The sequence below is a fragment of the Barbatula barbatula genome, assembly GCF_947034865.1.
Source record: "Barbatula barbatula genome assembly, chromosome: 23".
In the NCBI taxonomy this organism is placed as follows: Eukaryota; Metazoa; Chordata; class Actinopteri; order Cypriniformes; family Nemacheilidae; genus Barbatula; species Barbatula barbatula.
Window position 1 is genome coordinate 12,723,046 of NC_136786.1, and position 26,763 is coordinate 12,749,808.

The 26,763-nt window shown below is 37.8% G+C and overlaps 3 protein-coding genes across 5 annotated transcripts; 1 reads left to right on the plus strand and 2 right to left on the minus strand.

The window, feature by feature from the left end:
- Positions 1–1,587: 1,587 nt before the first annotated feature.
- Positions 1,588–20,531, minus strand: mtrr (5-methyltetrahydrofolate-homocysteine methyltransferase reductase). Of its 3 annotated transcripts, XM_079487608.1 has the most exons (16): positions 20,403–20,531; positions 20,060–20,103; positions 19,688–19,841; positions 19,424–19,577; positions 19,218–19,335; positions 18,735–19,095; positions 18,440–18,550; positions 17,370–17,523; positions 17,170–17,258; positions 16,802–16,982; positions 14,979–15,021; positions 14,308–14,494; positions 13,889–14,007; positions 6,235–6,327; positions 3,001–3,186; positions 1,588–2,447 (listed from the first exon to the last, which is right to left on the minus strand). In XM_079487608.1, the coding sequence occupies exons 3-16, from the start codon at positions 19,829–19,831 to the stop codon at positions 2,303–2,305; spliced, it is 2,085 nt and encodes a 694-aa protein (XP_079343734.1). In that variant the 5' UTR covers positions 19,832–19,841; positions 20,060–20,103; positions 20,403–20,531; the 3' UTR covers positions 1,588–2,302. The 3 variants fall into 3 exon arrangements, with proteins under 3 accessions (XP_079343734.1, XP_079343732.1, XP_079343733.1); XM_079487606.1 differs by having other exon boundaries at positions 20,060–20,504; XM_079487607.1 differs by lacking the exon at positions 20,403–20,531 and having other exon boundaries at positions 17,170–17,255; positions 20,060–20,165.
- Positions 20,287–23,934, plus strand: cct5 (chaperonin containing TCP1, subunit 5 (epsilon)). The gene is made up of 11 exons (XM_079487609.1): positions 20,287–20,683; positions 21,178–21,238; positions 21,324–21,488; positions 21,713–21,911; positions 21,999–22,191; positions 22,307–22,456; positions 22,542–22,661; positions 22,778–22,963; positions 23,075–23,212; positions 23,307–23,487; positions 23,665–23,934. The coding sequence occupies exons 1-11, from the start codon at positions 20,579–20,581 to the stop codon at positions 23,790–23,792; spliced, it is 1,626 nt and encodes a 541-aa protein (XP_079343735.1). The 5' UTR covers positions 20,287–20,578; the 3' UTR covers positions 23,793–23,934.
- Positions 23,562–26,011, minus strand: cmbl (carboxymethylenebutenolidase homolog (Pseudomonas)). The gene is made up of 6 exons (XM_079487610.1): positions 25,508–26,011; positions 25,090–25,301; positions 24,890–24,997; positions 24,675–24,817; positions 24,488–24,579; positions 23,562–24,272 (listed from the first exon to the last, which is right to left on the minus strand). The coding sequence occupies exons 2-6, from the start codon at positions 25,299–25,301 to the stop codon at positions 24,093–24,095; spliced, it is 735 nt and encodes a 244-aa protein (XP_079343736.1). The 5' UTR covers positions 25,508–26,011; the 3' UTR covers positions 23,562–24,092.
- Between the last annotated feature and the right edge of the window lie 752 nt (positions 26,012–26,763).

Sequence of the window (26,763 nt, forward strand, 5' to 3'; positions counted from 1 at the left end):
ATATTTGACTCAATTGCAGGAAGAAAATACCCACATAATATGGATATAGTTACATTTTAAAAATAGGGTGAGAATGTTTAGGTGGGGTTCATTGTAACACTGACTTTTGTGTTACAAATTATAGAAGGACTTCATACAGTGACCTCAACAGTGAGATTTCAAGGGCACAATTGACTACCATAGTAAAAAAGATTGTATATTTAGTTTATATACGTGTTCATTTTTTTGTTCTGTTGAAAACAAAGGACAATATTTTGAAGTTAGGGAAACAAACAGTCCTGGGGCAGCTTTGACTACCATTCAAATGGTAGTCGGTGGTACCCCAGAAATCTCAGTCGCTAGCATTCTTCCAAATATCTTTGTGTTCAACCGAAAAAAATATGTTTATACAGGTTTCGAAAATCTTGCGGTTCAGTAATTTTTCAGTAAAATGTAATAATTAAAGCAACACTTTGTTGTTTTTCAAAAAACTTCTCAATTATTTCAGTAGAACAACTCTTAAATGGACGAATTCTACTGCCGCTGCTACCCCTCATAGCGGCTAAAACCTGCGTCGGGTCGGGAAGTTCTGCGTCGGGTCGGTACACAGAGCCCCACCCATCCCCTGCCTTCGGAAGAGTGTGACATGGTCTCCAAACAAGCTGGTCTCCAAACAAGCTGGTTAAAAATAATAAGAAAATAAAGTTTGTTGTGACTAATTGTCTAAAACTTTCAGGGAGCACTGTGTATCCTATAGGACAATGTAACCAGAGTAGATTTTTATTCCCAATGAATCTTATTTGTCTTTGTTTTTCTAAGACCATCATTCACCGCCTCTAATCAAAGACCATTTTACAGCACACATAAAATCTCAAGTGCATGCTTTAAATTTTAAACGCCACACTTAAAAACTAATAAAATCCTGGCCGTGCCAAGTCACAGTGCCACCATAACTCACGCTGAAGGCTTGGAAGCTCTGTGACTACACATAGAACTTCACAATTGTTGTGAAAAGTTTGTGTTCGTAAACTCAACAACCTGACTGCATCTATAATTATTTATTCATGATCAAACTGTCTCATTAGCCCGCCGCCCCTTAAGACCCGAGTTGTCATGAATCATCGTCTTTAAGAGTCCTCGTTCACAATCAGTGCTTTCCAGACATCCGTGACGGACAGAAAACTCTCAAGTTCGTTCTTTATGCAATAACACTTGAGACAAAAGTGGTCTGGGATGCATGAAAAGAAAGGTTAGAAAGATTATGAATAATGCCACCCGTCTTGGGAATACAGAATACCAGTAAAAAGTTACATGTACTGATTAGGTTTGGAAGTTAAATTATTTAAAAAAGATAACAAAACTGTCTCTTAAAAGTAAGTCTCTTAACGTGGATGTGAACATACGTACGGAAGCTGCATAATGATTCTTCAAAAATGTATATTTTGTTCCAAAGAAATGGAGAATAGAGAAATAGGAGGATGCAGAAATAATTTAAAATATATGAAAATAATAATATTTAATATAATTCAGAATAATACAATTCAGAATAATTTTTAAAAAATCATGATGGAAACTACTCTTCAAAATACCAAAAAAAGGCATAGTAATCGGTTTCGTAAGCATTTTATTTTATTACCTATTAAGTACAGATAGGTGGTATACAGCCAATTAAAATCTAATGCTTTCTCAGCTTGACAGGTCTGACAAAATATTGTGGTCCAATACTTGACTTACCAATACTTTCAAAACTGTCACAGACACCTGAGACGAATTTAAAACTTAAAAGATGTTTTTAGGGAGGAGAGACAAAGGGCCAAGAGTATCATCTCTGATCTATCCGCACTTATTAAGAACTGTTGAAATTGAAAAACAGAAATGCTGAAGATGATTCTGAGTTTGCTTCACACTTTGAAGCTTCTGACACTTTCTCATCAAGTCTGTCATGTTTCGGTTTCTCGTGTCTAGCAGGCGGTGCTCCAGCCTGTAAAACTATTTCTTGCCTTCTGGGTCTAAATTTCATATTTATATCCTGAAAGCTATATCTAAACTCTACAGAAACGGTCCACAAAGAACGAAACCGTCATGTGTGTCTCTTCTTTAATAAAAGGCAGGTAAAAACGTTTGGACCAAACATATCTAATCTCGTTTAACTGTACTGTCAAATAATATGTGCAAACCAGAAAGCAAAGTGTTAAGGCAGTTGAAAAGCCGTTAATGAGTTCTGGTATCACTCAGTGACACCTGTGGTGCATGTTTGAACTGGAAGGACAGAGAAGTCCTTTGCTCAACTGTGTCTGTGAATAAGATGCGAAGGTTCACTCGCTCAGCTCCAGATGTCCTGTAGATATCGCTTCTCCTCACGGAGTCCTGCAAGCGTCTTCAAAGTCTCCAGCTTATCGATTTGAAGCTCATTTCCGATAATTTCCAGTAATGTGTCATTCACATCCTTTGCCATGTTCTTCGCATCCCTGTAGATTCAATGAGGATGTTACTACTGAACAGAATGTTGCTTAATGATAAAACAGTTAAGTGCAGGTTTTATGTGACTTATTTATGTAAATGCTTTTAAATATTAAACTAATGCATTCGGTAAGCATTAATATGTGCAAAATGTCATATTTAGCAGGAAAATGTTTTGGCTTTAAATATTTAGTTGGACAGTGAAAATGTGCATGTGATATTCCACCTGTGCAATCTTCTGTTTTTATTTTCTTCTGACAGAACCAAAGCAATTGCAATGCTAGACTATCAAAACAACCTTTTTCTTTAGAAAACACATTTGCTTTGGTTTTGTGTCCATACAAAAGAAGTGAATGGGTGCCGTAAGAAGAAAACTATACGGGCTGAGTAAATGATGACATAATTTTACTTTTTGGGTGAACTATCCCTTTAACACCAATAAATATCACATTAATAAAGACAAATATTAATAGTTAATAAAGTTACACAATGTTAACAGATGTCTATAAAACAGGACACATAAAAAAGCTAAATAAAAATAAACGAGTTGCTTTTACCCACCCACAAACATAAAGACAGCCTTTGTCTTTAAGAAGGATGTCGGCAACACTTTTAGCATGAAGAATCATGTTATGCTGGACATATCTTGATCGGTTAACCATTTTCCCTCCGTCATGCTCATCTCTGGAGAAGCACACGATCAGATGGCTCAGAGCTCCATTATGCACAAATCTCTCCAACTCCTCTCTGGAAATAAAGAGGTAAAGCACTTATTACAGTATTTCACCTTTATTTCATCAGTCTGAGATTGTTTCCGTGACAATTACACTAAACTAAAGGATGAAACATGACCTCAACAAATTATATTCTGTCAGGTTCTTGGCGTGGTAACATAACAATGGAGCTCATTATCACATTCTATTTGAAACTCCAAATTTGTATCTCTCTCATCCATCTGGCAAGTGATAAAACCTCAAGGCCGACGTTGCAAACTTGCTCCTGTAACATGGTTTAAACTTATTCAATCTCCCAAAAAATGTTTGTGCGCTACTTTAACAAAAATGAGAAATTGGAAGAGAAAAGTGTGAAGCAAACGAACAGGGTCAAGCTCAAGGTTCGAGTGTCTTTTTTGCAATCGATCGCTCGCTCCACTTATCAGGCTGTTCGAGAGAAGGCTCACTCGCCAAAACTAGCCACGTTGTCATTTTCCTTAGGTGCCTCAAGCTAAAAACCCAACTCCCACATTTTCAGGCATCTGCTATAAATTTTCATTGAAGCACCACAGGACAGGAAGTGGATAGAGTGAAATTTAAACAGTCTAATGTTTGCACACAAATATGTTTACATGGACTGTGGAAACCAGACTATTGCCACCTCCTAGAATAATTAATCACCGTGTAAACGGAGTTTCCAATTACCCAAACTAAAAAAAAAGTGTATTTTGTCAAACTAGACTATATTCTTTAAAGTAAATGAGCATTTCAAAGCAAAACCTACAGCTGCCATTGTGATTTATTTTGTTATTAGTGTCTTAACATTGCGTCACTGTCCTTTCTTAAGCCTTGGATGTCAAAATTCATTGTATTTGAGGAGATGAAAAAACAATGTACTTTTTAAATGATTAAATACTGCGTTTTGCACTTTTTATAGGTTATATATTTGCAAAAAAGCAAAAACACAAAAGATAGGAGATACAAGGTTTCAGAAGGACAGCAGAGATTACCCTTAGTGATAAGATGTGGTATGTTATAATTTGCTAAGTAATGGAAATTGTACAATTAATCTCAACCCAAGTAAAATATATAAAAAAATTTAAACCAAGATGTTCCTGTTCATTGATCATCTCTGCATGCACAAGCACTAACATTAACGTTCCAATGTCTTTTTCAACTGCATTAACCTAAGACTTTAACCATACATGTAATATTTAAATGTTTGTAAAACTTTAAAATGATAATTATAAATGTATTCGTCGTGCACCCATAATACATGATTGGTCAGAATTTTGACTCTTTATCTGCAGTTTTGTGAAACTTTGAAATAGATATATGACAACCTAAATTTAAATTAAATGTGTTGTCATCACCAATCAGGTCTATTCAAGGACCAGGCTCACGGTTTTAAACCAACAAGTTTTTCTTCGCATGGAGTTTCTGCGAATCGCGCATTGACCTGTGCAAGCCTCTCATGGTCACATATATTGAATATTTACAAAGAAAACAAACTTGACTGTTCATTTGTCCTTTCTGCTAGATCTAAGCACTGCCCGCACCCCCATCCCTCCCCAAAAGTATTCTCACTCCATAAAAACACAAGGCGTGACAGTCTCATTGGTGGCCCCACTAGGATGAGTGTTGTATATTTCAACACTCCTGATTAAGGGTGATTTCACCCGTTAAACACTCGTGTGTGTTGTGCTTGGTTAGAAATGATGGCAGGCTCTGTTTTCTTTAGCAGTCTGGCCTAACAGCTACTCTGTTTGCAATTTGGTGAGTGTTAAGTTTTGCGAGACGGGTTCAGCAGCTTCCTCAGCTCAGATGTTATCAGCTCTTTCCATGTGTCTGGCTTGTTGAAGTTTGCAGACAATGAGAGTGTTATAGCGAACAATACAAAACACATTTCATTGCTCCGCTTAATCAATGCAGAGGCAAATGATAAATGAAACCTTAATGTGAACAAACGTGATAAATTGGCGAGTCACCAATGAACAATCGCTTTAAAGGAAATTTCTTCTATAATTCATCGTTGAAATCTAAATGCAAGACTGAAAAACAGTCTGAAATTCAAATAAAGTAGGCAAATTGTCTACCAAGACTAAAAAATAAAAACTATTACATTAGACGTTTTGTAGTATGACCAGAAATGTATGCGGTCAAAATATGTGTATTCCTCACAAGCAAACCAAATGCTAAAATGTGCATTTTATTATCAACTGATTTTTAAATTGCACGATAAAGTCGTATTACAAATACATCGTTTTAAAAAGTAAAGCAGAACTCAGTCTTACGACCAGGAAAGTATTTACTGATGGAAAATTGTCCCCGTTCCCTAGACATAGGCATGTGGCAGAAAAGTTAATTTTGGAGCCTGAAGGAATCCTTTATTGTTTGTGACCACTAAAGGCACAGACAGATTTAAACAGCATGTCAGGACCTTGACTTTGTATCCCAGCGCTTGCCTCTACTGACACAAGAGCTAATAAAAATAAGATTCAATGTTGTGTATCGCCCCTAGTCACAGCACGCACACATTTACACACACTTAATACTCACAGATCCACGCACCAATGTCATTACTCAGGACCTTGTGTGTAAGTTATGACTGTATCCCTATGGGACAGCCAGACCCCAATCATCTTTTGTAATGCCTCATATCATACTCTCAGAGGGAGCACTTTAATTTTATTGCTTTCCAATCATTACTCTCCAGGACAGAGCATCAGGAGCCTCTGTCAAGATGCAAAGAATAAACTGTGATGATTTTGAAATGTTTCAACATACCGAGAGGGATATCTTTGTCCATTGCGTCTGCATATAACTTACTTATCATCGTTTTGTGCATAAGTGGCTCATATAGTATGCTGTTTTAAGTTAAATAAACGTCAACGTCATTCTTAGTTTATCAGCGCGTTTAGTTTATTACCATTTTGGATTCACTTACTTACAGACTAAACCACTTCTATTTTTACAAAATGCTCTTGTGGTATGTATACCATGTATAATATGGTTACAGACATATAGTTAAGTCATGGTGGAAAATTGTGTATCTATGTGATTGTGTGGCTAATACTCATACCTGAAAAGAAAGTCTTTGTCTCTATAGCGACAGCCAAAAAAGAGCCATGTCTCTCCAAAAGTGACTTCCTGATTGACCTGACGCTCCTTTTCTCTGTAAGATTAAAACAATATTGCAGAATGAAATACAATTTCAGTTTAAAATAAAGCACTATAATACGCACATTAAAGCACTTGAGAAATATCTTATAGCTTTTGAAATAACTTCGATATCATCGCTGTCCTTCCAAAACCTTGCATGTCCAAACTTTTCAGGAAATTAATAAACTGTGTACTTTATAAATGATAATGACAAGCACTTTTAATACTTTCCATTGGTAAGCAAAACCCAGTGACAAACATAAAGGGTGACTAATGATAAAGAATTATGAATTGCACAATTCAAAATATGGAGAATCACAAATTAAGTACAATAAAAAATAAATATTTATAAAAAGTATTACATTATATTAAAGCTATTTGATATGTATTGGACTCAGAAAGTATAAGCACACTTCTGGGCACTTCTGTAGTCAACCACAATATATGAATATCATCACAAAGCTGAGAAACCAAACCAAGTAGAATCTGCTAATGGATAATGCTAGAGCTTTTCTTAGTATTAACTCACTTTTCTAAGCCATTTGTCAATACATAACTGGTGTAAAGTTGATTTTCATTGGATGAATAAAGTCCTTAGTAGTAAAACCACAGGTCTAGTTCATCACATCAACTGTGGGATAAGCAGAAAGTCTCAAAGCACATTTTGTCTTAATATCGAACATTTTAAGGTTTCACACACAAGACTAAATTGCATGTCTTAACTGAAATAAACTTGCACGGACATATCTTAAAATAATTCAAAAGTATTTTTATGAAAGCTGCTTGAAAAACAGATATTAAGGCCTAATCCTGATTCAAGCGAAGCCCTGTCTGTTAAACCAGGCCCCTATCGATTCATAGTCTGCAATTCAACAGAAGTATAAAAGTGTATATAACAAAATGCAACATTCACATATTTATAACTGTGTCCAAATACCAATTTATTTAGATAATGCTATAACTTATCACTAGACATTGCATTATATCTTTACCCACTGTAATACCACAGTGGAAGACCTTGAGATCCATCTCGATAGGTTCTTCAAGAGCAAGTCCTCCAAAAGATCTGGCAGTCTTCCCAGAATTCCCTACAGTAAGGTGACATACAGGTACTGGGCACTATCTACACACTGCACCTGCTATGGGGTTGACTGACTTCTCCAAAGAGATAAAAAAGACGTATACACAAACACAATACAAACATTCTTTAGACAGAAGACTGTCTACTCGACTGCATCTCTCCTCCAACATAATAGAAAAGATGTTCCCGAGTAAATCCTTTCACTGCATCTACCGCTTTACACATCTCAGTTACCCAAAAGAAGTGGAAATCTTGCAGAGCATTTAATAGGAGTTCTCTATAGACCTTAAAGGTATGATGTCCTCCACCATGCTGACATCCCTCGCTGGAGTGAGCAGAGTTTAGCCACTCAGCTCTTCCCATCTGCTGAACGTACACTTCCATTGCGATTAGAATGCTAATGAGCCACACTGTGGATGAGATGACCAAAGGAAAACAATTTGAGCTTTCCTTTCAAACATCTACAATCTGTTGTCTTTCATTTTGTGTCTTTACTTCGGCAAATGGCGTCACGTGTAACTGGCAAGCAGTTGAGTCGTGTTGTCAGACGCAGTTGTTATTTGTTTGCTCCGTGTTAAATTTGGTGGCATGTTAAGCAACAGCCAGGCAACAGAATACTAATAGTTTGTTTACACTTTATGTTAATTACATAAATCCTGCATATTTTCATGCTCCAGGTATATAAATGTTTTATGATTTACGTGACATCAGTAAACAAACCAATGCCTATAAATTATGTGCAAAGCAATCAAAGTCAACGGCCACTTTAGTGACGTGCACACGAAGCTATTTTCCATTTTGGCAACAGGCACACTTTTGACTTGGGTGATTTGAGAAAAAGAAGGAAAATTACTACTCATGTTAAACTTAATTTTTTTTTAGACAGGTCCAGTTAATGCACATGAATGTTCGACAGTGAAAAAACTAGGGCTTAACGATTAATGTGATAAAGCATGATTTTCTAACTGCAGAGTTTGATGCGGCTCTGCACGGAGCTGACCAGTACCATCTCAAGTGCGTGGAAAATGCACAGCACGTGGCTTTCGCCTTTGCGTCGCAATAAAGCTGCTCTCTATTTCAGCGTGCTTCCCGCACGCCTGTATCTGAACCATAGCCGCGTCTGAAGAGAAGAGTAACACTACATCATGGGGCAAGACTACTAACGTCATGCAGCGCTTACACAAAAATAAAAGACAATGAAGCTGCAAGCAGCAACACAGGGCCATGCCCCCAAAGGCGCCACAAGCGCAGAGCAATGAAAGCAAAAAGGCAGAAAGGGAACATGCGTTAAAACGGACAGGTCGAGAAGAACAGGTGAGAACAAAGTCAAAGTGCACAATTTAAACACAAGCACGGAACACACCCACAGCCAGATTCAAACCACTGACCCCAAAGACTCTATACTAGTGACTTAGCAAGTCTCGCCACAGAGCCGACATCCCACAACCGGGCTGCTGAGCAAAGCTGACAGAGGTGTAAGTAGCAATATTTAACAATAACCAAAGTTGCAGCTATGACAGCGCACAGCCACAAGTATGTACGTGAAAAACTGATTTTTAAAGAACAACCGAGAATAAAATCACAACGTAAACTATATATATATATATATATCCAAGCAACACACGTGCCTCTCTGGATTTGAACCCGTGACCTTGTGGTCTGGTGTTGTGCGCATTGTTAGGTTGAGCCACTCAGTTGACGTTTGAGCAACGATATAGGCCAATGCCCAAAGGGACTGAAATGACACCGTAGAGAAAAAAGTACCAGAAAAACAGTGTACAGTAGAAACAGTTGTCAGGAGTGACAATGAAATCAAGAATTTCATTTTGAATAGAAAACCAGAACACGAGATTCAAACCCACGACCTCTTGTACCCAAAGCTTGTGGTGTATCAGGTGTGCCACTTAATTGAAGTGCTTGCTCCAGGATCCCAAAGAGTGCTTTTATAGTTTCAAACAGTCACGTGTGGGCCAATCCCCGAAGGGGCAGAAAGAAGAGCGCAGAGCAAAAATAACTGAAATACAAGGTACAAGAGAAACAGATACAAGAAGTGACAATGAACGCAGGAATATAATTTGTTTATAGTAATGCTTACATACGGTCAGAATAGTTTAATATGAGAAAGATACAATCAGACAATCGATACAAACAGACAACTTTGAATAGGAATTTCTCAAAAAATTGGTAATTTATGTGCGGCTCGGACCAAAGATCATACGAGCAGAGCTTGGAAAAAAGTAGAGCACCTTTTCTTAAATGAGAAAAAATAGTTATCACGATTTATGTTAAATTTCAAAACGGACAGGCCGATTATCTAACATTGACAGAATCATACAATCCGACATGACACAATGAATCCTTAGACACAGAGATCTCGATCTTTTGACAATATATTTTAAAAGTTATGAGCAAAAATAGGCATTTTTCCCATACAACCCATAGACGGTGCTGTACCCAAATTTGGCACGGACCCCCAGTCCCCCAGGTGTAGATGACACGTACAAAGTGTCGTATTGATGAATTGAAGATTGGCCGAGTTACAGCCTCAAATACATTTTGGGGTCTATGGTTGGGTCTATGGTTAACCTGTATAATATTGCGTTGATTACCAAGATTTACTGATTTTCTTTGTTAAATAATACAGAAGATAAGGTGCTTGAAAAAGAATCGCAATATTGGTAAAAAAATCTCAATAAGATTATTTTTTTAAATCGTTCAGCCCTAAAAATACGAAAAGGTGATTGGCTCTTTAAACTGTAAGGCAGAACTTCCATTTCTTCAGTTGCCATATTTGATGTTACTATTCTCCAATTCATATTTCTGTAGGTGTTCTCCTTTTAAATAGTGGGCATCACATTCTTCCCTCTAAATTACTTGAGGGATTACTTAGTTTTTGCATCACTTGCTTGATTAAAACAGTCGCATACATGTCAAACCAGACCTTTCAATAAGCTCTTTTTGGGAATTTGCCGCTCGAGATACATTTTTTCAACATGAGCAGAAGATTGGCTTGAGGGGAATATTGCTTGTTTTCGACAATTGCGCCCACCAATTTGCGTGATTTGTGTTGCCCGGTGTGAGTTCGCACCTTTTTGTATCGGCTTTGTATGTGATTAACTAGCAATTCGCTCTTGGTGTGAACACGGTTACACTTTTCTTTATAAATAATATGTTTTTTCTAAAATACTTTCTCTACATTACACAACCGGTAGCAGCGGTCCATGTTTGATGCATGGGAAATGTTTTCATTATTTTGTATTATTAACCTGATAAGGTTTTAAACAATAACCATAACCAGTCTGGCAAATAAATTTTTCCCACCATCCCTCCCCAGAAAATGATTTTTTTTTAACATTTCAGATTATTCTTTTGGTCACACCCTCCTGCTCAAAGCTTGGCTCAACTGGGTTTGGCATTTGAACAAACAGAGTTTCCACAGCAGGGCCATTAGCATCTGGGAGTTCAATATCCAATCTGGAAATGGGCTTCAATAAACTTGCTTTAGTGGGGCTTTATGCTGCCCCAGGGGGACCAGTACCAATATGAAAAACCTGGATTCCATTTTGTAACACCATGCAGACCAGCTCCCATCCTGAATACAAATCAACTTTTTTTCTTAAACAGAGAATTCAAGAATTACAGCATGCATTGAGCAGAATAAGAGTTGTAGCTACAGTTGGCACCTTTTCAGATGTATAATAAAAGTGAGTCAATGGAATACCCCGAACATTCACTTTTAGAAATAAATCCAACTTCTGTTTGCTTTTTTTTAGAGATTATGGTAAGGATCATGGTGACCTCAAAACTTACTGAAGTTGCATTGACCATGCACAAGAGATGCGATCGAAGTAATTTACATTTTATACAAAATGCTGTATGCTTTGAGGTATTGTCCAAATGGCTTTGCTTAAGCAGTAAGAAACCAAGTATAAGCAATAATAACAAGAATATATTCCTTAGTATTTATATTTGAGTTTTGAGTGGTCATAAAGTGTCAAGTCGTTTGTGCCTAATCCTCATTGGCAACCTGCAAACAGTTGAATTGGCTTTGACCTTTTATTAGATTCTTCCCCAGTCTCTCACTTTCCCCACAACACAATGCATTTCCGGCTGTCTGCCTCCTGCCATTGATTTACAGATGAGGAAATCGAAGCATCCCATGCTGTTTGCTCCTAAAGAGGAAACGCTGAGCTTTGTGACACAAACAATGTCCTGCTGACAGAACGTGATGGTTATCTTTAATTGAAGGCTGGCATCAGTGGCTGTTTTTAGAAGATTCTCAAGTTGTGCTCAGAGCAACAATGTTCTTCCAATTTGGCAAGACAATGAGACAGCACACATTAACACTATTGCTTCCTGCACTATTTGGATGTTTACATTCCTACAAGATACCAGAGATTGTAAATATGCAACATCACTGGTAGATATCATTATGATAAGAGTTAAGTGCTTCTGCGTCAGACCTACGCTGTAGCCTACGCAGAGACGCGTACCCTACGCCGTAGTCAATGCGATGCCGACAAAAAGCGATGTGATTGGTCTGCTTGAACCCCTCCCTTCAGGTGAAAAACACTCAAGTGATCGGTTTACTCCTACACATATACGAATGAATTATCTAAATAAATTACGTGATTTTCTGTATTTAACCACTCCAGCTGCAAAAGTGACTGAGAAAGCATTTAGCAGTGATTGCAAGCAAGCAAACACATACACAACAAATCTTCTTCGGCACTTGTCTTGGTTACACAAGCAACACGCCTGTGCACTCTGACGTCTAGTGGCCATGTACGTCGGTATCTGCGTAAAAAAAACGGTGCGTTGCCTACATCTGACGCAGAAGTAAAAATCTGCCTTTTAGAGGTGTTAAATTGTGACTTGTGTCATAACTGTGACGGAACTAAACTTTGTGTTCCTGTTTGATTTTTCTACAATGCTGTTAAAGTGTGACTTCATCTTGACGCAGATTGAACAAGAGACAAACACATTTGAAGAAACAAACAAATCTAACAAATCTGCTATTGATCAACAGCCCAAAGCCAAACCAAACATTCACGGCTGCATGCTGCACAACTGCACTGACCTTGACGCTCTAAAAAGCGATGTGGCGTAGTAAGGACAACTTTTGTCATTTATCATTAACGTCTCATCCCACGGGTTCAACACTCTCACAGTGCCCGAGACATTCATCAACCACATTCAGAAAGGACCCCTAGCCCCTGTGATTACCTGTGGCCCCTTGTGTCACTTACAGACTATTTGTGTACACACACACACTACGCATCACATTGTGGGCCAACCCTGCATCACGCCAGACGGCTTTATTCATACATAGTCCTGGTGTGTCACTCTTCATAGGCCTCCGGCACAGAGAATAAATCACACACTTTGAGGTGACAGGCTTCTACGAGACAACTTTATAGGCAGCCACCAAATTTATGCCCTTCTTCATTTTAACACCAGGGTCTTCTGAGACACTATTAGGCTTTATAGATAATGTGGGACGAGGCAGGTCAATAGCGCATTTACACTTTTTCCTTTTGAGATGTATCCTGATCGCTCTGGAGGTGTTTTGGTGCGACTTTTACACATGAGAATCGATAAACTTTCTTCCTTTTTTCAAAAACAGTCATAAAACATATTTGAGACTTATTGTTCTTTGGAGTATAATGCAGTCGAGCATATCACGACTTGTTCTGACAACTTTGTGGAATTATGTTGTGACAAAGCATTAAAAAAAAATTAAAACCGTTATATTACATTTAAGGTTGTATACATATACTGTGTTGGGGTTTTATCTGGCAGCTTTGTAAGGTCTGACATTTTTAAACAGTATTGATGGAATTTTCTATGGGCTCTTATTGGTTGTTTTTTCCCTATTATTAGGTTCAAGTTATTATTTTAAAAATCACTTTACTAGAAATTACAATGTTGGCATGATTATATTTTTGTCTACAAAAGTAAAGTAATTTTAAACATTTAAATATACAGTTTTAGATTAAAGGATTTTTAAGATAATGAAAAAATAGTTCAAATGCATCAAAACTTGTGATATAATTATAGAATATTCACACAATATGTGTGCATATTTTAGATGCTTTAACCTGTCAACATTTTTAATTGACTCTTCCTATAATACAGTGGGAAATAAAAGTTCAAAGTTCATCTCAATATGAAAAATGTACAAACAGAATGCGCATGCGTCGAAGTGCTCTTGTGAACGTGCACAATACAGTGAAAAGAATATATTGATTAAAGTCGTTATTTTGGTTTGTATTTCGCACAAAGTATTCTCATTGCTTCAAAGAAATTCAGTTGAGCCACTTTGAGCAGATGGACCAATTTATCAATGTCTTTAGTACTTTTCTGGACCTTGACAACAACTTTAACCATGATGTCTATGAGGAAATCTCTCGGATGTCACCTAAATATCTTTATTTGTGTTCCATTAAAATGTTAAGTCGAAGAAGCACAGTAATCTAACTTCTGAATATACCTCTGCTGCAGAAATCCAATAAAGGGGGCCACTCCTGTCCCAGGACCCACCATCACTATGGGAACAGAGGGATCACCAGGCAAATGGAAGGTGCTGCTGGGACGAGGTCTCAAGAATACCTGCACATGACATTTAGAGCCAATCAATTCCAAGCGGTGATGGGATTAGTGCATTACTGTATTCTGTATTTGCCATCGCATGACATCTCTGCAATCATAGCAAACCCGATTCTATAAGTTTTTTGCAGATACAATTTAAATCAAATGTTTTAAGGCTGTTTTGTCTGATGCTCAAGAGCTTATTTCTGCTAAGCTTTTACCTCAATCAAACAGCCCAATTCAACCCAAGCCTCCAGGGAGCGTGAAAAGATAATTCTGAGGTGAACAGACCTGCTAATGCGTAAAGCCTACAGTGCTAACCTTCGGTAGGGCTGATGTGTCAAGACACTCTGAAGCTGGTACCGTCCCAGGGGGCTGCAAGATTGAAGAGAAATGATCAGCCAGCCAGCCTGTGCACAACCCTGTCCTTGCAGGATGCTCCGGACACTCAGGGAACTCCACCACATTGAACACGAAATGAACCTTCCCGGGATGCTGAAGGCTAGAGCTAGGAAATAACACAAAAATAAGGGATTAAAGTGCCAACAATCCTGAACATAAGCATGCTTGTGGACCTCACAATCTTTCAACTAATAGCCTGCATGTATCTAGCCCATGAGGGCTGACCGGACTTTAATATTTCAGAGCTCTAATGTATCTATATATTCTGAGATTCTGCGAGCATCAACACACTCAGCATCACGCATTAATCTAGACTCCAGATCACTTACTAGCCAAAGGAGACAGGGAGAAAACAAATGCAAGCGGTTTAAAAAGGCACGTCCTCCATGTCCAATGTTTGACTTTGATCTCAACAAATGGAGTTACGTCAAGCTACAGTGAATAAGACATCAAATTCATCTCTGCATGTAATGGGCCTCGCAACATCAAAGAAAGATGGAGACAGAAATAATGACCTAAAACCTGGATATGTCTCCGCTTTAATTTATCTCCAAATAGAAGGCGCAGGTGTTTCAAACAAGGTTTCTTACCTGGCAGCTGAATAGGCTCTGGGCTGAAGCTTTGGTAAATGTTCTGCAATGAAGAAGAGGAGAGATCAGAGATAAAATGCCATGGTGACCCTGATTCTATTCAACAATGTCTTCTGTGTCTCTTTTTGGGTGTCCTTTATTGTAATTCTACCCAAGACTAGAGCAAGTAAAGGCCGATTTTTAGAATAGCTTCATGTCCAAACACAATCCATTCAACAGTGTCTGTAGGGGAACCGTGATGATAGGGACCAATACAACATATGAATAAAAAAGCTTTTATATAAACACTGCTCTCTTCATACCAAGAAAACCCATTCAACATGGGGAACACTTTGTTTTACAGTTCCCTTTTTATACATTGCACATACTGTACTTACTTTAGGAACAGTAAATTACGTATAATTCCAAGCAACATACCCAATAACCTTATAAGTAGAGGGTTTACAAATACATTATGACATGAAATACTGTGATACAAATATCACAATATATGTGATATCTCCGTGAATGCACAAAATAAATTCACTTTTATCATTGAACCATTGACATGTCATGCCATCTCCGAATAATGAATCCATTTCAAGCACACCATATGTGGATTCTGAAGGTCCTCAATGGTATCAATTAGTTATAATCAAACATTCAACATAATGAGCAGCTGCTGCAATTAAATCCACTCTTCGGTGCAAACAAATGAATTAAAACGGCATTAGGGTTTTGATGGAAAAAAGCTTGTTCTTTTATATCTGGAAATACATTCTTAGAAAACCAAAGGATGTAATTCAATGACTGATTGCAATGACCTTACTGTCAGAACACACCAGCGCAAGTGACTTTTATGAATAAAATGAATGTGCTGTCAAACTCCGCTGAGGCAGCATATCTCTGTCGATTTGTGCCGAGGAAGATCGTCATGTTAATCCTTAATTTGCCCAAGTAGCAGTAATATTTGCATGTATTAAAACTTTACTATACGCGTCCAATGTAACAATCATTGAGGGGCAGCATAAATCACTGAGGGTCATTGGATTATGATTACCCTGCAGTTCTCAATATCTGAAGCATAGTATGCATTAATAATTCCAGCTATACCAGCTGTTCCTCAAAATAAGAGAGACAGCTTTTATTCACCTTAGGAAAAAACTTGAGGGACAATTTAACATTTCACAGCTGAGGCTTACTGGAAGACAAATGTCCTGAAAACATATTCCTCTGAGAAACTAGACTGTGTCTAGAATACCTGCACTAATAAATACAATTTAAAGAATGTAAAAAAGGTGTATTTTCCACGGAAAAGTGTCAATATATCCAAATTGTGTGTATTGTATGGAACGGTTTTGTAAGAGTCTAATTAGATATAGATTATATGATTCTATATCCATGGGCAGTGTTATTTTGTCATTGAAATGAAAAAAGCTAAGCTGGACCCCTGATATGATGTTGATTTACTGCCACCTAGTGATAGCAGAACAAAACACTTCCAAAACTTTGGACAAATGAAATGTGCAAACACATGGGAACAAAGTTTAGTTGGTTAACATGGTCCCCTGCTGGTAGATGCTGGAACTACATTTTCTGCAAGTCACCAGTAAGTAATGAGTAAATGAAGCATATCAGCATTGTTATGACATCATTTCCTGCAGCTACAGAAATTTTATCTCATGCAATTTCACATCTCAAATGACTTCCTAAAAATGTATGCGAAACAGAGCACAACCAAAGATACATTTAAAACTGTATTGTGGTCCTCCATGCAAACAGAACATGAATGCTGAATGTTCTGGAAAAGCCAAATCTCAATAAATCTGAATGATATCACTGACCAAAGAGAAGGTTGAGGGGAGGTTGGCAGGATGGAAAGGCTCGGAGGACATCTAGCACACATACATTGGCATCCCTAACAAAGCGGTTGTAGTCTGCCGAGCCTTCTTTGCTACATAGCACCAGAAGCCTTTGTTTCTCTGAACCGTTCTGAGTGACATTCGCCAACGCCCGGACGAACGCCTGCAAACATGAGACAACAGCTTACAGGGTCTGTTCAGGGATTTCGAACTGCAGTCCCAAGAAAGCCCATTAAGTACTTTTAACTAGTACATTAACGACAGTTTGTCTACAAGCACATATGCTTTATCTCTGACTTTGTAAGCACAGCAGCTATAAAGTTAAAAAAGGTAAATAAAAACAGAATTACCTTTTTTAGAACGCTCCTTATCTCCACACACCAGGTAAGAATAAACTGCAGGGAGGCTTTCTGAGGGATGTGAGGTGGAACCTTCGCTGCTGTAAAATAAAAGCAGCTGATTTGCCTTCTAGTTGTTCAATCTGAATCTTTTGCACTCTAAATACAATTCCCTGAACAGGGTGTGAAGAAAAACCGAATTAACTACATACCTTTTTTACTGGTGTTTTTAAGCAGGTGAAGCTGAACAGCATCATTCTTTTGTACTTGTAGACCGAGTCTCAGAAGCAGCTCTTCAACCTCGTTCGCTCTATTTGGGCAAAGAACTTCAAAGGAGTCCCCAGGCTGGTAAACAATGTTCTGTTCCTGAAGTGACAAAATGCATTGCTACTTACAAGAATACAAACACAACAAAGATTTTTCCTGTTTTGCAGTAATATAAAGACGGGTGATTGCTTAATAAATAAAATATAGAATAAAACCTTAAAATCTCATACCATTGCATGTTTTGCTAGAAATAAAGACATGATGCTTAGTCAACCTTTATATACATACATATTCATATATATATACATGTTATTTACTGTGGTAATCATATATATATATATTATACATACACATACTCACACACATGTATATATGTATGAGATATATATATATATAATATCTATATAGATATTTATACACACGTGTTTATATGGATATGTATATATTTATACACACATGTATACATATACATATATATAAATAACAGCAGGCTATGGCAATAGAATATGTACACAGGTGGTGAAGCAAGACTTTATGTTCTGTATATACAAGGAACTGTATAAGAGATGTAATATAATATGAATGTGAATATGAAGCAATGTTTTGTGCTATCTTTTTTTGTCATTTAGAAAAAAACATCTAGTGGAACATCATAATTTTAATATTTTAATTTTACCGTTTACACATTACAACAAATCATGCACTTATAAATAGCTGGCCGCTTTACAATAATGAGATTTTTAACAGAAAATGCAATAAAATACAAAGGTAATGTATTCCTATGTTAAAATTATTTTTTGTGGAAGGTGGAGAACACAATTATCTGTATTGTAATCATTTCTTGGGTAACTGAATTGTATGTTTTATCTAAAGACATCACTGCTGTGATGTTTCAATGGTTTCGTGAGAATGACACAGTACATTTCTGTTTAGCTGATCCAAAAATCCCCGCTTGTGAATTAAATTTCAGCATCCCTGAGATTAAATATATTTTACTGAATAAACATGGACTTACCGAGATATCAAGCTCCAGTAAGATGGCAGTTTTTACCGAATCATCTCGAGTTAATTGAACCGCTTTTGAAACAGGAACTTCATGATACCCTTCTTTATCAGCTGGGGCTGTCTGATAGAAAAGAGTGTTCGTTGTCACAAACTATGGACAGATTTGATCCCTAAACATTTTGGACACCTTTTTAACTTTTAATGTGACAATTCATGTTCTATAAGAATGCATTTACGTCTAACTTCTGCTCATGTTTTTTGAACAAATTTTACAAACTCTTGATTGTCCAGGAAGAAGACCGTACCTCTTCGGTTGATGCCGTTTCCAAAAGGACCTCCAGATACGAATGGGGCAGTGCAGGAACATTAAGAGCCAACTCTGACAACGGTGGTACCGAATGTTTCAGAGATGCAACCAAAGGTGTAGATGCGGTCTCAGTTTGAACGCTTTCATACGTATTTTCTTTCTGCGAGTCTCTTTCGCTCAGTTTTAAAAGATGAAGATCGACCGCTAGATCTGACCTGTTATTTTCTTGGCTGGATGCATTTTTTGATAAACTGCCACTAGTGGCAGCAACTTGTTGATCTGCAGTGGACATATTGGCAAATACTTTTTTCAGAGCCTCCCAAAGTCCCTCAATCCAAGGATCCACTACTACTTCAAGTCTGCAGAGAAAAGAGTTTGACATGACAATAAATCAGAGAACAGACGGCAGAGCATCCCCATTGTTTACAGTTTCCATGAGAGATCAACATAATACATCATATAAGTGTTGTTTGATGCTCACCCAGTGCCGTCATCCGCATGCCCGGTGGCATAGAAATGTTTTGCACCAAGTTGCTGCAGACGTCTGTCAATGGTTTTTCCACAGTTGCAGAAATCTGCATAGTTTGTGTCTCCTAAAGCTGCATAAATAAAAACATTGAAAATTGCTTTTGTCTCAAAGGTGGAGCTCTTACATAACTTGCGTAACAGCAAGCGAGACCATCTTACCTAACAGTGCATAGCACAGATGGGAGAAGCTGTCCTGTGGCAGAGATTTATTCTTGATCTTTCTCACAAACTTCTGAGCGGTGTCTGGAGGGTCGCCTTCGCCCGTTGTGGAAACCACAAAAACAACTGGGCGACTTTCGCTGTCCACGTTGTACTGTGGGCATGGAGTCAACACAATAAATCAAAGCCATTGATTGCATCAGCCCAATCTGACATGCACTGTCACGGAGTTGGTTTGACATGCAAAAATGACATGTAACATACCTTTTCCACATTGCTTAGACAGAAAACGTCAGCTGTAAACTCATGTTCATTCGCTTGTTCACATATCTCTTCGGCTATGGACTGTGCTTGGCCGCGCTGAGATCCGTAGAGTATTAAGAACCGAGCAGTCACTTCACACGGCATATTGTGAGTTCTGACACAAAGTTAAATGTCCGAACGACAACAGGTCAGAGAGTTAACACGGTGAAAATTGTGTTTTAATGGTAAAGATCAATGTCTTAAACTGATGTTTTTCTTTATTATAAAACAGTTTTAAGAAACAAAATTAAGTCTCTTGGGTCTCAAAAACAGAGTAATTTATCAATACAAGCAACTGTTTCAAATTACGCGTTTTGAATACTAAATAGTTACCTTGACTTGGTGAATGAAAGCCGCTTCTTTAGCCTGCAAACATACTGAATTGCACATTGACATGTTTGACTAAGCATGTACTACCGGATCCTGTAGCCTTGCACATGGTCGTGCTTGAATAAACGATCATTAAACAAACAACCTGCCTAAATACAAGCTTGCTAGTTAATCTATATGTCATATACATCTGCGGCCGTGATGCAGTTGTGTTATCGCGATAGTGGACTGAACCATTAATGTCGATTCGTTATAAAAGTATAAAAGGGGTGCATTGACAAACATCATATATTCTTAGTCACGTTTTACCGTGGTAGATGTTATCTGAATAATTAACTTTACTGACCAAAAAGTGATCCTGGTTGATTTTATATATTACATTTGGTTTCGTCCATCCCACCCCGAGATTCTTCCAGAACCTAGCCGGCTGATCTGCGCGGCGAGGTGCACAGCTTCAGGGTTTATTTCTGTCATTAAAGTCATTTTTTCCAGCTGTGCATTTCACTGAGATAGAGATCCACAATGTCGGCACTGGGGACTCTCGCCTTTGATGAATATGGAAGGCCTTTTATTATCATAAAAGACCAGGACAAGAAGTCTCGCCTGACTGGCTTGGAAGCTCTGAAGGTACAAAAGCCAACGTGCTAACGGGCTCTCTGCGCATTTTAACGGTGTATTAAATAACACTTATATCATACAACTGAACTTTGAATCTTTCGTTGGTTTAAATACGCGTTTCTTACAATGTGACTTTGTGGTTTAATGTGAAATGGATGGGTTCTGGTGTTTTATATTAAATCGCTGATGTGCCGCATGTAAGCTAGCGGATGGTCCATGTGCTTCCGCTGGAGGCGTTTGAGTCATGCTAAATCACATAATTCGAAAATCGGAAGAAAGATTTGTTATTAGATGTTACAGCTATCAATGCATACAATCTCTTTAAATTAGCTAAATGTGTATGAAGTACGGGTTTTCAGAAGTTATAATCCTGTCAAGAAGCTTTGTTGTTAGTGACACGCCTTATTGTGTGTTAGTTCTCCATAGAGTAGAACGAATAATATTTCAAACATATGAATGTTCATACTGCGTTTCGGTAACTTTATAAATCATATACATTTCAGTCACACATCATGGCAGCGAAGGCCGTCGCAAACACCCTGAAGACATCACTGGGGCCAAATGGTAAGTTGTCCATGCATTACTAACCGTATTATTGGTCCATATTGTCACTGGTCCATGTATTTGATATAAATTATTAATGTTTCAGGACTGGATAAAATGATGGTTGATCGGGACGGTGAGGTGACTGTGACCAACGATGGTGCAACGATTCTCAGCATGATGGATGTTGATCACCAGATTGCCAAGCTCATGGTTGAGCTCTCCAAGTCTCAAGATGATGAAATTGGAGATGGAACCACTGGTGTTGTTGGTAGGTGCATTATCCTGATCAGAATCTGGCTCTGAATTCATTTTAAAATATATATATAAAATATTTGTATTTAATATAGCGTCCAGGTACCAATAGAATTATATTTTGCTCATTTAACCATGAAGTCAGCAAATTAACCATTTTATTTCACTGTGTACTGTGCCAACTGTATAAATAAATACTCCACATTGATTTTGCCCTAATGAGTATTTCTTTCCCTGTAGTTTTGGCCGGAGCTCTTCTGGAGCAGGCTGAGCAACTGTTAGACAGAGGAATTCACCCCATCAGGATTGCTGACGGTTATGACCAGGCTGCAAAGATTGCCATTGAACAGCTCGACAAAGATAGTGATAGCTTCCCAGTGGATCCCAAAAATACAGAGCCCCTTATTCAGACAGCCATGACCACTCTAGGATCCAAAGTGTGAGTGTAAAGGTTATATTCTCATAACATTTCTTATTGACAACATTGTGGGCATTATTATTAAATCAATCTCTGCTCAACTCATAGGATCAACCGGTGTCATAGACAGATGGCAGAGATTGCTGTCAATGCCATTTTAACAGTGGCTGATATGGACAGAAAGGATGTTGACTTTGAGCTTATCAAAGTGGAAGGTAAAGTTGGTGGTAAACTAGAGGACACTCAACTCATCAAAGGTGTCATTGTGGACAAAGAGTTTAGTCACCCTCAGATGCCCAAGGTTAATACTATCTCTTACTGTTAATACTAATTCTTAGAGACATTTATATTGCATATGCATATTGAGATTATTATGACCACATAAGTGAGGCTTTTTTTTGTTTGCATTCACCCAGGTACTGAAAGACACAAAGATTGCCATCCTTACTTGCCCATTTGAGCCACCCAAGCCCAAAACCAAGCATAAGCTTGATGTGACTTCAGTGGAGGACTACAAAGCACTGCAGAAGTATGAAAAGGAGAAATTTGAGGAGATGATTCGACAGGTGTGTTATATATTTTTGATAGTTTTACTAAATGTATCCTACAAGAATAATTTAATCATGTTTTGTCTTTATAACATAACGACAGATCAAGGAGAATGGCGCCAATCTTGCCATTTGCCAGTGGGGTTTTGATGATGAGGCCAATCACTTACTTCTGCAGAATGAGCTTCCTGCTGTCCGCTGGGTCGGTGGACCTGAGATTGAGGTTTGGAAGAACTACAAAGCAATAATTTTCACTGCGAGACTCGACATTATCTTAATTGATTTAGTCAGTTATCATGATATGAATAAACTACAATGGATTTTTTGAAACGTCTCCAGCTCATTGCCATTGCTACTGGAGGACGTATTGTACCCAGATTCTCTGAGTTGACACCAGAAAAGTTAGGAAGTGCTGGGCTGGTCAAGGAAATCTGTTTTGGGACCACTAAAGACAGAATGCTGGTCATAGAGGAGTGCAAGAACTCTAGAGCTGTGACCATCTTCATCCGTGGTGGGAACAAAATGGTAAGAAAATTCACTCAGAATTATGCCATATGAATGTTCTTTTTTTATTTTAAAATTGTTATTAACGATTTCATAGTTTCTTGACTTATTCTCATATTCCTCTCATGGCAGATCATTGAGGAGGCTAAGAGAGCTCTTCATGATGCTCTGTGTGTCATCCGTAATCTTGTGCGCGATAACCGCATCGTTTATGGAGGCGGAGCTTCAGAGATTTCCTGTGCTCTTTCTGTCAACCAGGCTGCTGATAAGGTACAATACTTCTGAGTCGATTTTAAGATACTCCAAGATGTTTCCCTTAATCAAATCAATTATATTTATAATTCATTCCCTTCATTTTTTGCAGTGCCCCTCTTTGGAACAGTATGCCATGAGAGCTTTTGCTGATGCTTTGGAGGTCATTCCAATGGCTTTAGCAGAGAACAGTGGTTTGAACCCCATTCAAACAATGACCGAAGTCAGAGCCCGACAAGTTCAGGAAAGAAACCCAGCACTTGGAATTGACTGCCTACACTTGGCAACAAATGGTATGGACTACTTAATTATATAAATGGGAATGTATAAACAGCATATAGTAGAGTTGACAGTAATTATGGAAGGATAAGCTTTCTGGGATATTTTATTTAGAGTTCATACGCTTGTTTTGTAGTATGGAGTAGTGAGCTATTTCACAAAACGCATTAAATTTGGTTAAATCTTTGCAGACATGAAGCAACAACATGTAATTGAGACCCTCATTGGAAAGAAACAGCAGATTTCTTTGGCAACTCAAGTGGTCAAGATGATCCTAAAGATCGATGACATCAGGGGCCCTGGCGAACCTGAGGACTGAGCATTGTGTAGCTGTTGAAGTGAACGATCTCCAGCACTTCTAAAGGAATGTGTCACAACCTTCGTGCAGTTATTTATCATTTGATACAGCTCTCTGTCAATGTAGTACTGAAGTGATCATTAAAATTTTGTTTTCAGATGAGTCTCTGATGGTTGTCTCTTTCTATTAGATTTTTTTTCTTTGAGTTTAAAATGCTTGCACCCAACAACACGTTAAGAACTGCATCAGTTCTAATGAACTGCATTACGATTTTTTGCATGCAAGATAGTTTGGCGGTCCGTCTTTTTAATCTTCTGAAGGTTACATGTACTTATTCAACCAGTTGATCATATCTGTCCTGGCTTCTTCGATGTAAGGTTTATCATCTGGGTTAATGTCTTCTCTCTTGCGATGGACAAACCCATGTGTCTGATTAGGGAAGATTTTCACTTGGTAGTCAACGGTGCACTTTTCTTTCAGTCTCGTCTCTAGCACAGTCACCTTCATTCAAAGAAAAAACAACAATAAACAGAGTTGCTTGTGGACTAAGTTTAGACCCTATCTTCACATATATTCCTTCACTAGATTTATTATTACAATGATTGTGTACGGTATATAGTCACTGTATTCAGTAAGGACGTCAAAAACTACAACGATTACCAGAAATCAGTGATAAAAATACAATAAATCACAGACGGCTTAATTATGTGTCTTACCTGATCAAGAGGAATGACGGCATCCTTTTCCGCAAAGATGAAGAGGGTTGGACTTTTTAGATCAAACCTATCTTCTCTCTCTCTAACAATACCTGGGTAGAAAGAATATATTGAGTTTGGGGCACAGATATTGTGCCACATATTTGTTTTCCTTGTTTGACAGTTGAGCAGGAAGAAGGTACATTACCATAGACTGACACTCCAGCTTTGATTTCCTGATATTGAAGAGCAATATAGTGGGTTGCAACTCCACCCCAGCAGAAACCCACAACACCTATATCCTTTGCACCACACTGCTCCTTCAGATACTTCAATACAACATCCACCTCCCTAACCAAATGACGAGATGTTTATTACTTTTCTGTGAAAAATGTGGACAAAGGTTAGTTGATAGAACTTTACTTTTTGATGTCTGTGGGTTTTTTGTCGTCCAGCCATTGCTGAAATGTTGACCAGTCATGAGATGGGCTCCATGGCTCTTTCCCAACAAAGACATCTGGACATATAGCACTGCAATAGCAAAATAATCAGCTAGGCACTTTAAAACTTCACACAGGTCAACACATTTAAAAAAATACACTTGAAACAAAGCAAATATTTACATGTATCCATTTGCAGAGAGCATGTCAGCCATATATCTCGTATTCGGAAGCTGCCATCCATAAATGTCTTGAATTACAATAATGGCCTTGTGTGACGTTGCAGGCTTAACAACATAGGCTTTAATGTGCTCAATTTGAACTTCCTCTCCAAGACCCCCATATTCAATCGTATCCCCTATACCACACGGACAGGGCCTTGCTTCATTTGCCATCTATCAAAAAAGGAGATATGTTACGTAATAACTTGATTGATTCATTCTGCTTTTCTATCTAAAGACATGCGTGACCGACGATCATGTGATTTATTTGTGTAACGCCGTTCAAACAGTAGACACTTGCCCTCACAAGCGCCAAAGTAGCACCTGCCAACAACGCATTTTAATTGTTATATAGATCTGTATCCTTAAAATTCACTCACCCTCTCGCTGATGATTTATTTCGCTGTAAGCAAACGCTAAACGTGTGTACTTTTCACTTCAGCCAGTCTTCAGAAAAGAGTTTGCCCCTTTTAGCAACGCCCACCTCAGAAAAAAAGCGTGCAGCATGATCGCCCCCTTTTGTTGATCATGATTAGTTGGCAAATCATTTCAGACTAAATTATATGAAGTTAAACTTGAGTGCAGATGTTTTAACGTGCGATCTATGCGTAAATCCATGTGGATTCATACAAAGATAGGGTTAGCGTTAACTCTATGAAACTCAATGCCCTGCAGAAGCTTTCAGAATCTAACCCCAGTTCTCTTTATTTTTACTCTTTACGGTTTTTTGTTTTAATAGTCAGAAAAGCTAATTAAATTGCGCATATGCTGTCAAATAGCATTAAAGTTTTTATGTGAATAGCTCTTCAGCTAGCAAAGATACACGGAGACAGTTCTGCGTAAACAACAACAAAACGTGCGTTCATTGAAACCATTTTCCAACTGAACACCGATATATAATTATACACCAGTGCCGTTGAAAAACAGAGTTGCGACACACTTTGTTCTCTGGTTTGAAAACTGATCACGTGGGTCATGTAGCTCTCAATAGTTCAGTCTGTTTTAATGGGTTTAAGCGTGAGAAACAGTGGAAGCAGCTGTATTTGCAACACATTTCATTAAATACCAACACACTATATGAACAGATTACTATGTTTATTAAGTTCGTAATAACATTTTGTCTGCGCGTTAGAGAGACAGTATTAACCCTTGTGCATCAATAAAAAAACTCACACTCAGGCTGAAAATGGATAGAAATGTCCATGTCCAAACACGGTCAAAGAATTTTATACATACATATTTTTCACTCTGTTACTTTTGCTTTAAAATATAATGTCTTTCTTTCAAACTGTATACACACACACAGAAAAAAATCAGGCCTACACATATACAAACCACCAGTACAAACCAATGTTAAATTATGTTAAGACATTCACAAGAAAATGCACAAGCAATTTATCAATTAGTAATCAATGATTTCAAGTAAATGCCCCACAAAGAACGCTGAAAAACGACAAACTTCGGTCAGTAAGAGATTTTATTACATAATTTCTACCCGGTTTTATATATATATATATATATATATGTATATATATATAACTTAATTTTGGAACCAAACTGTTCATATACATATTTATTTATACGGTAGTGTTTAAAAAGGATGAGTTATCATGACTAATTTTCGTTTCATCATATA